The sequence below is a fragment of the Trichoderma citrinoviride genome (assembly GCF_003025115.1).
Source record: "Trichoderma citrinoviride strain TUCIM 6016 unplaced genomic scaffold BBK36scaffold_12, whole genome shotgun sequence".
NCBI lineage: Eukaryota > Fungi > Ascomycota > Sordariomycetes > Hypocreales > Hypocreaceae > Trichoderma > Trichoderma citrinoviride.
Genome location: NW_020194720.1, coordinates 787029 through 801104, shown reverse-complemented (window position 1 = coordinate 801104; position 14076 = coordinate 787029). Strand labels below are relative to the sequence as shown.

The window sequence follows — 14076 nt, the reverse complement described above, 5'->3', positions numbered from 1 at the left end:
GAGTCCCAGTAAGCCAAAAGTTCTACCAATCTATCATCAAAGTCAACCAATCTCAAAGTCCGCAGCATGGAGCAAAATTCGAATGATGCACTAAGTAATAAAAGAAAACAAAGCACGAGCGTGCCAACAAAGGAGATGCCATATGTGAGCTGTCCCGGTCCAACCTGTTCACTCATATCCGAGGTCCTCGCCGCTTCCTCGCCGCTCGCCAAACAAATATGCGGCTTCGAGACAGAACCGTCCGTGACCTCTCTCCATTCGTCGCTCGCTCCCGTAGCAGATGAGAACTGCGTCGACAATTCCGCTGAGAATACCTTCCATTGCGCCCATAACCGAATACCCGATAAAACTAGCCATGATGCCGACCACATATGCATACGCTGATCCTCGCACGCCCACGCCGTCTGGGAGCTGGATTCGGAGCTGCTTTGCCGTGATGACCCAGCCCGCAAATCCAAGTCCCGTAGCCATAATCAGTCGCGTGGCGACCAGGAGCAACTTGGCCAGGCGGTAGGGCAGCAGACTGTTGGCCTGGCCGCGCAGGCGTAACGCCCTTGGCGTCAACGTAGTGGTAGGAATGGCAGGTGATACAAACTCCATCTGATCAAGGCCCCTGGCAGACGTGGCCAGCCCTTGAGAGTGAATGGCTGCAAAGGTGATTGTCAGAGGGTTGGTGAGAGCCACAACAGGCGTCGGTATCCAGAACGATGCAACGTTTGTGATGATGGCGCCTAGCCTCCTGGGCAAGAAGATCAAGGGAGCTCGAATCATCAGAGACAGCAGCGTTGATTCACAAATGCTGCCGAATATGGTCGTCATGCCATGGCCCAAGGCGGCCATGACAATCTCCTTTGAAGGCGCGGCAGGACCGGCGTTGCGGTGAAAGTACCACTGAGAAACTGTCGCCGCGGTCGCCGCTCGATGGACCGCGTTGATGACGGAGAGCGTCCACATGTACATGAAGACGAACGCGGCGCCGAGCCACCAGCTGGAGAATCGGATAACGAATCGAACCAAAGACTTGGAGAAATAGCCGCCCATGAAGACACGCGTGAACATGGCCAGCCAGATCCAGGTCCAGGCAACGATCAGGGCCAGGCAACCGAAGCCGACCAGCAAGAGACCTGGGTTCTGAGCCAGGATCTTGGAGGAGAATTGCAGAATCTCAATGGCCTGCTGGATAGCCCTCCGGCCTTTGACGACGAGCCAGAGCCACAAGGCACACGAGGCCGCAGGGGCGAGTGCCGTCCATCTCATGACGATATCCTGAAAGCTTGCCCCGTGCGTTCGCCCCTTGAACGATGAGACGAACGAGAAGACGGAGAAGGAAAACATGATGGCTGGCACGGCGACTAGGATAACCGTCACCAGCGGCCGCACAAAGGACCGCAATGCAGCCAGCCATACAAACGACACTAATACGGCCACCACGGTGTCGACAGCCAGCATGTGGAAGGATTTCTGCAATGTCGTATAGATGGTGTCGCCCACAGGACTGCTCCTGGGCGACGTGTTAAGCCACACCAAGAAGAACGTTGACATCATGCCGGCGAGACAGATGAGAAATATCCATGCAAAGAAGGGATCGTGTCGGAATATCTCGCCCTCGACGAAGGAGAGGCCCGGGGGATTCGGATCGACCTCTGGAGGCTCTGCGTGTCGCACGCTGTCCATGTCGATATCGCTCCGTGCTGATCTATCCAGCAGCGGCGTTCGTCCCGACGGGTCCTTGAACCGTTGGAAGGCCGGGGGGCTGCTGTCTGTTGTCTCTTCCAGGAGCGACTCCGGCGGGTCGTCATCAGCATCCTCCTGTGACTCCAGCCCAACATCAACCATCTTCCCCTTATGATGGCCGTTGCTGTGGTCGCTGTCATCATCCCTGCCGCCGTGATCAACGTGTTCCGCTTCCTCCTCTTCTAGTGGTGCACCCTTTGCAGCAGTAGCCTGGTATGAGCTCCTCGTCCCGTTCCAACTGCTCTTGATGCCGCGACCGAAGCCTTGAGCTCGATAGGGGTGGTCGAACTGCCTGGAGCTCTCATCGAGCGATTCGCGACTGTTGGCATCCGACTCTACGCTATCGGCCAGCTTGCTAGCAGCGGCGACCCGTCGTGACCTCTGAAGTGCAAAGAGATCAGCAGCCTCCCTGTCGCGCTCCTCTTCGTCGTCGTCCTCTCGATACTCGTCCAGCGTGCTGTGAAACAGGGGCGCGTCCTGCGCAGCTGTTATGCGAGACCCAAACGCAAGCTGACCGAAGCGCGAACCGCCGCCAGCCCCTCCTCCGCCGTTCTGATATGGGTTGCCGCCATAACCTCTTCCGAGGATGGATCTCTGACCCCCCGTTCCTCGGCCGGCGTCTCGATAGGGTCGGTTCGGGCGGGATGACGACCAGTCGTTTTGCCGGGGTGGATTATCGTTGTCTGCTTGGCCAAAGCTGGACAGCCTGGACTGGGACTGCGCGAGGAATCGTGAGGCGTCTGGCGAGAGCGTGTTAGCAGCTGCTCATCGGACGCGGGCTTGGACGGGTTCGATGTCATGACGCACACTCGGAGAACATGGTGCCCCTTCACCTACCGCCGCCCCCACGATAAGTGGCTGGCACGGCTGTCACCTCGATGGGTTGGTAAGCTGCAGCTATTGCAGTGTTGCGACGCCGTAGTTCGAAATGTATCGGGCTTTTCTGATCGCTGGAGCAGAGATGCGATGGGAGTGACAAGCAGGTTGATGGGCGATGACGAACGGCGCTTGCACGAGCAAAGAGTAAGGCGGCTGCTCTCTCCCTTGCATACAACAGGGAGGATAAGCCCAAGAAGCAATAGAAAAAGACTAAAGAGGGAGAGACGACAATAGTCTACTGCACGGAATGATATGAGTAAGAGTCCGGCGGGTGTTTGATCGAGCAAACGCAACTTGCCCGCCTTGCCACGGTGTTGAACAGAGGAGAGGAAGCAAGAGCCGGAAGCTGAGGTCAGGCGACACAGGGCGGATGAGTCGGTTTGGTGACCTCTGGCTCTCCAGGCCTGTGAGAGCCCCCAAAGTTAGTGAATGGCTAGGGGACGCATGGAGTGCAGGTGGGCGTCTCCCTCGCTGGCCGAGAGCCTAAAGGCTTGCGCTGGCGGTCAGCGCCTCACGGAGCCACAGGCGGGCTGGGCTGCTCCAGTGCGGTACCCGGCAGGTTGCGATAAGGAGGTCCGCATGCGGGTGCGCTGCCTGCCGGGACGGGGGCGGTACCTCCGCGATACCTGACGAAAGTGGACGTATGTGGACGCTGGGTGAGCACAAGGGCGGCGAGCCGTCAGTTGACCCCGGTCACCGTTGTGTACTTTTCAAGTGGACAGGCAATGATGAAGTCAGACCAAAGAAGCTGCATCTTCAAAGATCAGTAATGCCTAATGAGGCTCTGTGTTGGGATTAGGCTGCCGTCTGTGCTACCTGGTATCGTACGCACAGCCAACCCGTCAATACCGGTGTTAGTGGTCCCTCTGCATGATTGCAGCCACGACGTTGTCCCAGCAAACAAAAGGCCAAAACGACCCTTCGAGCCCGACTGCACAACATGCATCTCGGTACTCTTGCCGTCCAGATTGGCGCATGGCTGCCTACAGGCGACGACGCCCTGTCCATTCACAGGCAAGACAAGTAAGTACCGGCATGCCTGAGTCAGGGCGTGTGCTGCGACGCTGGACTGGACGTGAATGTACCTGCTCGGCACCGTCAGTTGCCCAATTCCGCTTAGTCGGTGTCGTTGCTATGATGCATGCCGTCCGTTATCGCGCTCTTGCGTCACCGATAACAGCTCTGCCGACATCAAGCGTTCGAGCATGTACATTATGTACTTTCGAGATTCTTTCGGCTCTACCGTTCCAGGCTCATTCATCTGTATCAAACTGCAGCATCGCCATCCTCTTCTTCAGTCAGTACTTGTTACAAAATAAACACTCATAATAAACTCCTCAGACCCCATGCAAAATCAGCCCCCAATTCCCGCTTCTCCAGCTGTTCATCCATTCGCGTGTCACCACCCCTTCGCTGGCCCGTGACAGCCCATGTCCGTCTCCATCCCACACAAGGCACCGCCCATCGTCACCTGCCTTGCTTCCCTGGATTTCTATTCCTGTGTAATTCTGCAACCGACATTCCCGTGATTCTTCTCTTTCCAATCCATCGACCATCCTCTCTTCACGACCTATTTCTGCGCTTGCTCCTCTTTACAAGTCCCTGCATTTCCCCCCCCTCAAAACCCGCCGCAAATCGAACCCCGGATCGCATCCGCGCACGTGCCGCTTATCGCAGCTCCAGCCTCAGATCAAACCCACTTGGTGATCAATTACACCTGCACTTTGCGACAAAACCTCCAAACAATCTCTCAACCTCCAACCCTTTTGCTCTTCACTCTCCCGACGCCCTTTCTCACCCTACTGTTACTACACTCCTCCATCCTTTTCCACGCCGGTACCAGCTTCAATCGCCACCTCCCTCCAAAACTCGTGGCGCAAATCGCCCATTTCCTCTCCTCCCATGTCCTCCTCCGCCGCTCCGTGGGACTACATCGCCAAGCTCGTCTGCATCGGCGACTCAGGATGCGGCAAATCTAGCCTCACCATCCGCCTCTGCGAAGGCCGCTTCTCCGCCCACCACGACGTCACCATCGGCGTCGAATTCGGCTCCCGCATCGTCCCCGTCGGCCCTCCTCACACGCCCGCCGCTCCCCCTCCGTCTTCCACCAACAACAACTCCCCCGACGACGACGAACAAAAGCCCGAGGGCCTCCCAGAGCCCCGGCGCGACACCAGCGGCATCCCCCAGAAGCATATGAAGCTCAGCCTGTGGGACACCGCCGGCCAGGAGACGTACAAGTCCGTCACGCGGTCCTACTTCCGCGGCGCCAGCGGCGCCCTGCTCGTCTTCGACCTCAGCCGCAAGGCCACCTTCCAGCACGTCACCGACTGGCTCAACGACCTGCGCCAGATCGCCGAGCCCGACATCGTCATCGTGCTCGTCGGCAACAAGGCCGACCTGACGCAGCAGGAGGACAACAAGCGCGAGGTCACGCGCGAGGAGGCCGAGGAGTGGGCCCGGCGCAACGGCATCCTCGAGTACGTCGAGACGAGCGCCAAGAGCGGCGAGAACGTCGAGAAGGCCTTTATGAGAGTCGCCGAGAGGATATACCAAAACATCGAGGCCGGAAAGTATAACTTGAATGACAGGAGATCGGGCGTCAAGGGGCCCAGTGCTGGTGGGAGCCGGCAGGTGAGGTTAAACGCCGATGCGAATAAATCAAGTGGCGGATGTTGTTGAGGTGGGCCAAGATTTACAGATATTCTCCCCCCCTTTTCTTATCTAATTCTGTGTAATGCGACATCGTATAAGCAGGAGCCCATGCTTGTCGCAAGGGAGAATGAGGAGGAAAGAAAGGTTGGCAAAGACATGATACCCGATGGGCTTCATCACTTACACGATACTCAGGTCTTTTTGGAAGAAACCCCTGAATGAAATTTCCACACCAAGCATAATCATATGAGTAGCAGACGCAAAAAAAGAACACAACAGGCATACGCAACGTTTCAAATCACGTTTCAAATCACGTTCTCAGGCGAGAAATGGCGAGAGATAATGCCTTGCAGTACAAGTAAATGCGGCTTTGTATAGAGTGTTCCGCCAACCCTTTTTCCCCGTCATCATCTGATTTTATATAACTTGCGAAATTCCATCCTACCTACCTAGCCCATGGTCTTTTTTTCTTTCATTAATGTGAAAAAAATCTCCCATACACGTCCCACGCCTTTAAATAACTAAATGAAAAATCTTACAATGTCTGCTTTTCTTTCCTTTGAACAGATAAAGCCAGCTAGCCTCCACTCGTCTTCTTCCTCTCTCCCATCTACCGCCATAATACAGCATGATAAAAGGGGCCCTATGATCAAGAACACGAGCTGAACAACGTGTTCCACCACCGGCGTGTTGAAAGTAGGCGAGCTGAAATAACTCGAAAGGAAAGGCCGAGTTTAATCGCTGATACGCCAGTTGTCAAACCACTTCAGGTACGAATACTGCTTGCTGCTTCCAGTCATGCCCCAGCAGATGGGCATGAACAGGATGTAAAGTCCAATGACGACGCTGTACAAGATGCCGTAGGCGACACCCTGCACAACAGCGGCGCGGTTCCTCAGAACCCAGTCGACCAGGAAGCCCAGGGAGAGGATGGCAAAGTACAGCGCCGGATAGTAGTGGTGCACGTACGTGACACGCGCCATGATGACAAAGGGGAGGTAGTGCAGGAACCAGCCAATGACGGGGTAGATGCCGGCGTAATGGATCTGGTCAACCTCGGAGTTGTTGAGCTCCCTGAATCCGCGCTGCCACCGCACGACATACCATGCGATGACGAGTGCTACGGCTCCCAGAGACGCAGTGGAGGCCCAGTAGACAAAGGGGTTGCCAAGGAGGAAGTACTTGACAATGTTGTCGTCCCATGAGCACATGCGAAGGCCGACGTGCAGGATGGGCCACTGCCACCACTGGGAGGCCAGATCATCCTGCTTGTCGGGATCCGGAACCAGGGCGTTGTTCGAGGTCATCATGGCGACGTTGAGGTGGATGAAGTCGTGGATGAAGGGCGACTTGTAGACGCCGGGGTCGCTAGGGGGGACTAGAAGATCAAGAGAGTCAGCCTGTATGTTGCGAAAGGGGTGGAATCAGTTTCACTCACGCCTCTCGTTCCAATGAGCCTCGACGTTCCAGTGCGTGTATGTGTCGCGGGGGTTGTTCTGCTTGTCGCAAGTGACCTCAATCTGCTTGAAACCCCACTGAGGAAGGTTGACGTTTCCAGCTCGCAGGTAGCAGCCCAGGACGGTGTGCTTCAGGCGGAAGGCAGTGGTAAGGGTGCGGATTCGGCTGCGATCACGGGATGCGGCGTCTCGGACGACTTCGATCTTCCAGTGGTCCTTGTCGTCTCCAACGGTGAGGTTGCCATAGCTTGATACTTCGCGGTGGGACTTAGTGATGGGGGCGTCGATGTCGTGAGAGTGCAAGTTGCGGCCGGTCTGGGCGTGAATCAGACGGATAACGGACCCGTCACCAATGAATCGGAGGGGGCCCTCCGGATCATAGTCGGGCTCGAAGCGGTTGGGGTAGAAAAACCAGTCGTTGTTGGCATCCTTGTGGTGGTAGCAGGTGACTTGCTGCTGGCCGGAGCCCTCAGGATAGGTCTGGACGTGAGAGTGAAGAAGACCGCCGCCATAGCCCATGTTCTTGATAGTGGCGCGAGAGCCAAGGGCAATCTCCAGGGGGCTGTTCTTGCCGACCTCGGTTCCCTTCAGGTTGGCCTGAAAGAGGGAGCTCATCTGGGCATCGCCGGGGCCGGAGTGGTCGAGAATGGCAAAGTGCAGGGCGAAGGAGAGCATGTAGATGAGGAAGGGGACGATGATGAGTCCCACGACACGTGCCGAGAAGTGGGCGGCAAGGACAGGCTGGTCAAGGTGTAAGCGAACGGCAGTACAGACATGTCACAGAAAAGCACTCACAATAGGCATCTTCCGGTCACCATACTTCCTCCAAAGATCCTCAATTGTGTACAGGCCAACCAGAGCAGTAACGAAAAGACCAACGAGCTTGACACTGCAAACGCATCCAATGCTGAGGCCCGTCATGAAGAGCCAGAAGAACCACTCGGGCTCGAAGCTGTTGTGTCGCTGGTTATGGAATTTGGCCCAGCAAAGAGTGGTGGCGAACGTTCCGCAGAGCAGCATGGAGTCGAGGAGAATGAAGCGGCTGATGGTGGTGTAGGAGTTCTCGCAAAGAACCATCAGGGTCACAAACCAGACGGCAGGTCGTCTCAGCTTCAGCTCCTTGGCCGTGAAGTAGGCCATAGGGATACAGGCAATGCCGAAGGCGGCATTAAAGGCGCGCATGAAGGTATAGTTGACGTCTTCGGGATACTTTTCGCCAGACTTGAACTCGAACGATCCGTTGTAGCCGGCGAGGACACCAGAGAGGCCGACCAGCATCTTTCCGAGCGGAGGGTGGACGTCGAAGTAGTATTCATGCTTGATGTAGTAGCTTCCAAACTTGCCGAAGCTGCGGAAGGGTCGCAATCAGCAAACTCGTTCGACTCTCTCGCATCTCTCCAGCACAGACAAGGGTAGTTGGACATACTGAGCCTCGTCCCAAGTGACGATATCGCTGAGACCAATCTTATACAATCGGGTGAAGATGGCAACAGCCGTGAAGATCAGCGGGGCAAGGACGGATTCCCAGTCTGCAAGCACTTGGACAAAAGATTTCTCCTGCAAGCGCTGTTAGCCAGCTCTTGCGCGCGCAATTGAGCGCCATTGCTCTCCCCGCTGGACATGTCCATACCTTCTTTGCCAGCTTCTTGGTGTCTTCCGGCTGGGCCACGATGAACGAGGGCACGGCTTGCGAAGCTCCTTGTCGCTGCCTCAAGCCGTCCCCCAGATCAGCGCCGGAGGCGAGGGCGGCCTTGTCGGCAGCCATGGTTCCAGAGACAACTTTCTGATTCTCCCCCCGGATCGGCGACTGGAAACAAAGAGAAAAGGGCTCAATTGAGAGGGTCGCGAGGTTTTTCGGAACACGACACGTCGAAGGAAGAAAAGGGGAGTGGCAACCAGCTGTGGCTCCGGCTGAAGCAGGCTGCGGGACAAAATTGTAAAGACCGGACGAGCTGGGGAGACTCAAAAGGCGAAGACGAACATCAACGACGACGAGAAGAAAAAGGGAGAACCAATCCTGAAGGCCAAGCCCGGCTCAGGAGAAGGGACACGAAATGGAAGATGCGGCAAAGGAGGCGTTGTGCGGAAGGATATTGCTGCTTGCGTCGGATACTCGAGAATACGACAGCTTCCTAGATAGAGCCCCCCTGGTTCAGCTCAGGAAATATTAGGCCACCTTGCAATCCGCGACAATACTAAGCCAATGGCTCAGCCGCGTGGCTAGTGGCTGTTTTTGGCGCCAACTGATTGAATCCTAGGCCAGTCCTCCCAGGGCGGCGGTACGTACCTGGCCCGTCCGGCGCACCAGCCACAGCAGCGTCGAGACCAGCCACAGGCAGCGCCTTTTCAGCGCTCTGGAGCCTCGGGAGCCCTGTCAAGGCGCTAAAACACGCTAGAAGCGGGCCTGTTGAGCGCTGGAGCTGGAGCTGGAACTGGAACCTGCTGTGCTGGGATGAGACGATCCAGATGGATCAGAAATTGTTGGAGCAATCACATGCAAGCGTCCAAGAAAAGACAGACAAGACAATTCAACCTTATGGCCAGTCAGCGCAGTGGCGCGCTTTTGCAGCAAGACAGCACGACTAATCCCTGACTTATGTCATCCTTGCCGAAGAGACGCTGGTCAGTTGTCAAACTCGCCGATCTGCGTCGGTCGCCTCTTGACTTCCTTGCCAGATCATACATATTTCTGCTCCTGTCATCCAAGCTGATGAGCTGAATATCTCCGGCTGTCGTTGAGGCTGTACTTTTGCCCGGGAACCTCCCCCTTTCGAGCCTTCCGTCTTTGCTTCGACGTCCTGTTATAATTCCGTTTCAGGGCATCACCGCCTTTCCGCATCTGCCACCTCCTACTCATATGAGCTGGGTCGCCTCATCCTAATCTTAAACGCATCCCCCGTCCTCGGCTGCGCCTCAGCGGCAGGCGCTGCGGTTGCGCCCGTCAACAGCAATCCAGATGCCGTCCCTTGTCTCCGAGTTCATCATCAACCCTGTGCTGCGACAGGCCCGCCGCTTTTCCGAGATCTCCCGTGCGACGCTGGCCGGCGATGACGAGGCGTCTGTCGCGCAGTCGGACGCTGTCAAAGACTCTGATGACGCCGCCGATGATGCTGGGCAGCAGGGGCCCGATGCGACACCTGAACGACGCCGCCCTCGGCCCCTGAGCTCCTCGACGCAGGAGACAATTGTCGAAGAGGTGCCGGCAGTTGCGGACGAAGCCCCCGCCGCTCCAGCCGCTGACCCCGGACCTCTGCTCGACCACCTCGGCTTCCCGATAACACCGCCCAGGACTGCGTCGAACAAGGATGGACCCATTCCCGAGGATGATGGCATGCGGAAGCTGCGCACGCGCATTCAGGAGATCAACGCCCGGGAGATCTCATCTGGCGAAAAGGCGAGGCTCATGCACGACACCCTGCTGGAGGGCTACCGCGCCTCCGTATTCACAGGCTCCCCGCTTGGCAAAAGCGATTCGGATGACGGATCCATCGAGCCGGGTCAGGCATGGGAGCTTGCCAGCCCTGCCGGAGCCCTGGAGTCGCTCAAGTACTGGCAAAGCCAGTTGATTGGGGAGCCGTCGGTCAAGGAGGTGTTTGTCCTCAGCGAGAGCGACAAGGCCCCGACCTACGCCCCTGTCCGACATTCGAGAACACCAAGCGCGGCAACGCCAACGCACTCGGCGGGCTCGCTTCATGAAACTCGGGGCCCCCTAGGATGTGAGCACTACGAGCGGAACGTGAAGCTGCAGTGTTCCACCTGCAAGAAGTGGTATACCTGTCGGTTCTGCCATGATGCCCACGAGGACCACACGCTCATCCGCAAGGACACCAAGAACATGCTCTGTATGCTCTGTGCTACACCCCAAAAGGCATCCGAGGTTTGCAACAACTGCGGCGAGGTAGCGGCGCAGTACTACTGCAATATCTGTAAGCTTTGGGAGAACCGTACTCACAAGCCCATCTATCATTGCAATGACTGTGGGATATGTCGCCGGGGTATGGGGCTTGGCAAAGATTTTTTCCATTGCAAGGTGAGTCGACTAAATCCCCCTTTGTACCCCTGGAATGGCGTGGCTGAGCAGGTTGATAGACATGTCGGACATGCATCACCACGTCAATCGAGAGCTCGCACAAGTGCATCGAGCGATCAACAGACTGTGACTGCCCTATTTGCGGTGAATACATGTTTACATCGCCGAAGCGAGTTGTCTTTATGAACTGCGGCCACAGCATTCATAAGAAGTGCTACGATCAGCATCTGCGGACCTCGTACAAATGCCCAATCTGCAACAAGAGCCTGGTGAACATGGAGCCGCAGTTTCGCAACCTGGACCTGGCCATCCTCAGCCAGCCGATGCCCCCAGACTTTCGTGATACGAAAGCCAAGATTCTGTGCAACGACTGCTCGGCCAGAAGCACGGTGGCGTACCACTGGCTCGGGCTCAAGTGCTCAATATGTCGGTCATATAATACTGTAGAATTGCAGATATTGGGACGGAATGTTGAGGCCCTGCAGCCTGCCGCCGGCGATCAGCCTCAGCTCACACGCGAGGCCGGCCCAGAAGACGCGGGACCCGGAAGTCGACGGATCTCGATCACGGCGGGCTCGCGGGGCCCCAACAGGAGGCGGCACTCATCCAATGCGCCAGAGCTACCATCTCGTTTCCTCGAGAGATATGCGCGGTCGATGTCGCCTTCTCACATGATGATGGATATCCCACAGGCCGCCGTTCCGGAAGTGGACGAAGAATCGGACGACGACATTCTCGGATTCTGGAGAAGTGGTGAGGATGACGATGAGGATGATGATGATGAATATGATTCGGATGAGTCCAGCGACGATGACCATCCCGAGGCAGACGATGACGACGAGGAAGACGAAGATGAATTCAACTTGATCGGGCATAGGTAACGGACCAGGCTTGGAGCGTGAGGTGAAAGCCTGTTCAGGGGGTTTGCTAACGAGGCATGACGGCGTATGAAACATTGCATCACAGGAATATCTCTTTCAGTTCTTTCAATGGAGTTTGGCGTCTTTTCTTGCTCTGCTGTTCCCATTTTCTTTCTTTTCTCTCTCTTGTATTCTGCCTTTTCTTTCGTTTGGTTCTGGATACCATGTATTTTACCTTGATGGAGTTTCGTCTGAAGCAAGTACGACAGCATGGCGCTCAAATTCGGCATTGCATGAGAAGGAAAGGGGGTACATTGAACTGAAGAAGAGAAAAACCAAAGGTCGCCACATTGCATACATCCAAAAGCTCATTGGGAAAGTCCGTCAAAACAACATTATCAGATGTATTATAGTCTTTCACTCGCGGTAATATAGTAGTCCTAGTCGTATCTTATCCACGCTCCCAAGCGCCATGAATATAACTGAAAAAATCCCAGCTCAAGATCAAACAACAAAAGCAATCGACATTCCAGAGAGCGAAAAGACAAAGAAAAAAAAATTCAGAGGTAAACGCAGCGTTAAGAAAAGCTCCAGGCTATCAGAGGGCTTCACCGACTGTTGGCTGCGGCAGCCTCCTGCTGCTCCCGCCTCGTCTCGTCGGCAATCTCACGCAGCTCCTTGATGACTTGCTAGAAGAGCCACACAGAGTCAGGTCAATACTAAAAAGAAAAAAAAAGAAAAAAAAAAAAGAAAAGAAACAATCGATCCAAGCAACGAGCAAAAGATGACGTGAACGTACGACGAGAGATTCCGGATGGACGCCCTGCTCGATCAATGAGATGCAAGTGGAAAGCATGCGGCGGTCCATGTGGCAGTTCTAACACAACATGCAGCAAAACGGATCAGTACCGAGGGGAAGATGAGATGGGGAGAGTGGCTGGTGAACGTTCTTACCAGCATGGCGGAGATTTCCTCGAGAATGTCGACGGCTTGAGATGCCGCGGCGTGTTTGTCGGCTTTGGGCATGGCTGATGTGCTGTGATGTGTGTTTATGTTGTAATAGCTTGGGGGTGTGTTTGAAGGAGGGATGTTGATTGAGATCTCAGTGTTGTTTGGCCTGGTTTGGTGGGGCTTAGGACGCGGTACAAAGGGACGATTGGGTGTGCAAGGTTGTGTGGCTGGTGAGGATTCAAGGGCGTTGCGACGTCGGGATATGCGGAGGATGTCTGTGGCTCTATTGTAACCTGTTTCTCCTCGTTCAAATGAAGCTGATTTATGGTTGATGAGATTAAAGAATGGTGTTGGTCACTTCATGGCGGTTGTCGCGTTCTGGTGACTCTGTCAGACATGTAGAAATACAGACGTGGGACATTCATGGCCAACCTATACATTTGCGTAAATCATCATGCGGGTATCTAGCACACATATCAACACCGAATAAACAGAAGCTGTTCTCAAGTCTTGACCGCCTCGACAAACAGCTCCCTCATCCCCTTCAGCAGCACCACCAGCTCCCTCGTCTCATTCACCCTATCCAGCACCCTCTCCACGCTCTCCCGCTCCAGCTTCGGCCGGCAATGCTTCACGTCGTAGTCCCTCGAGCTCGTCACCAGCTCGAACCACGCCTCGCGCTCCCAGTTCTTCTCGTCAATGTGCGTATACACGAACTTGAGCCTATCGTCCTTGCCCGCGCCCTCGATCCGCAGACACAGGTTCGTGATCCAAAAGTCCAGCTCGGGCACGTTGTACCGCGTCTGCGCCTCCTTCTGCTTCATGTACGCGCGCTGGGCGGCCAGCCGCGACTCGATCTCGGCCTGCGTCTCGGCGATCTGGGCCTTGAGGCTGTCGCGGGCGGCGATGTGGCTGTCGCGCTGGGCGGCGAGAGAAGCGATTGCGCTTTCCATCTCGCGCTTCTCGGCTTCTTCCTTTTCGATGGTTTGCTGGTGCGTCGACAGTTTGACTTGGGCGATTTCAATGTCTCTGCGCTTCATCCGTTCGTCCTCTGTAGAAAAAATAAAAGCAAGTGGGCACGGTTAGCAGTTTATTCCCAGTATTTTATATATAGCATATCCTCCTATCAACCCCCCTCCCCCCATCTCCGCAGACGCATACCTTGAAGCTCAGCCATGTTGGAGCGAAACTGGTTGCGCTCTTCCAGCACACGCTTGCGGCCCTGCTCAATAAAGGCGTCGAATTTGGCCGTGAACTTGGCCATGCGCTCGCGCAAATCGTCGAAGCCGAAGTCGATGCTGGGCAGCGTGTCGGCGGCGGAGGGACCGGCGGAGGCCAGTGTTTGGCGGCTGTGGCCGATGGACATTGACGGATCGAAAGCGGTGGACATGTTGTTTGTATTAATTGCGTCTCTTTTGCCTGATAGGACTCTCGTTACGGCAATAGGGCGTGTTGCAGGTTATGATGAAGCAAATCAACCGTCTTCCAACGCCAGTTCGTAGATGCGCAA

At 55.7% G+C, this 14076-nt stretch overlaps 5 protein-coding genes across 5 annotated transcripts; 2 read left to right on the top strand and 3 right to left on the bottom strand.

Moving 5' to 3' along the window:
• Positions 1–168: 168 nt before the first annotated feature.
• BBK36DRAFT_144218 (hypothetical protein) lies at positions 169–2625 on the bottom strand (the record flags this gene model as incomplete). Its single annotated transcript, XM_024897511.1, has 2 exons — positions 2542–2625; positions 169–2474 (listed from the first exon to the last, which is right to left on the bottom strand). Exons 1-2 carry the CDS (start codon positions 2552–2554, stop codon positions 169–171), a joined length of 2319 nt encoding a protein of 772 aa, XP_024747141.1. The 5' UTR covers positions 2555–2625.
• A 1890-nt stretch (positions 2626–4515) lies between these two features.
• On the top strand, positions 4516–5295 carry BBK36DRAFT_1180512 (small GTPase of the rab family; the record flags this gene model as incomplete). Its single annotated transcript, XM_024896213.1, has 2 exons — positions 4516–4677; positions 4774–5295. 2 exons carry the CDS (start codon positions 4516–4518, stop codon positions 5293–5295), a joined length of 684 nt encoding a protein of 227 aa, XP_024747140.1.
• A 707-nt stretch (positions 5296–6002) lies between these two features.
• Positions 6003–8490, bottom strand: BBK36DRAFT_1161766 (glycosyltransferase family 39 protein; the record flags this gene model as incomplete). The annotated part of the gene is made up of 5 exons (XM_024894395.1): positions 6003–6646; positions 6707–7466; positions 7521–8073; positions 8152–8282; positions 8356–8490. 5 exons carry the CDS (start codon positions 8488–8490, stop codon positions 6003–6005), a joined length of 2223 nt encoding a protein of 740 aa, XP_024747139.1.
• Positions 8491–9681: 1191 nt separating this feature from the next.
• BBK36DRAFT_1171277 (zf-CHY-domain-containing protein) lies at positions 9682–11636 on the top strand (the record flags this gene model as incomplete). The annotated part of the gene is made up of 3 exons (XM_024895553.1): positions 9682–10164; positions 10273–10755; positions 10815–11636. The coding sequence occupies 3 exons, from the start codon at positions 9682–9684 to the stop codon at positions 11634–11636; spliced, it is 1788 nt and encodes a 595-aa protein (XP_024747138.1).
• Positions 11637–12223: 587 nt separating this feature from the next.
• On the bottom strand, positions 12224–13956 carry BBK36DRAFT_1171276 (hypothetical protein; the record flags this gene model as incomplete). The annotated part of the gene is made up of 5 exons (XM_024895552.1): positions 12224–12304; positions 12415–12492; positions 12570–12651; positions 13095–13617; positions 13728–13956. The coding sequence occupies 5 exons, from the start codon at positions 13954–13956 to the stop codon at positions 12224–12226; spliced, it is 993 nt and encodes a 330-aa protein (XP_024747137.1).
• Between the last annotated feature and the right edge of the window lie 120 nt (positions 13957–14076).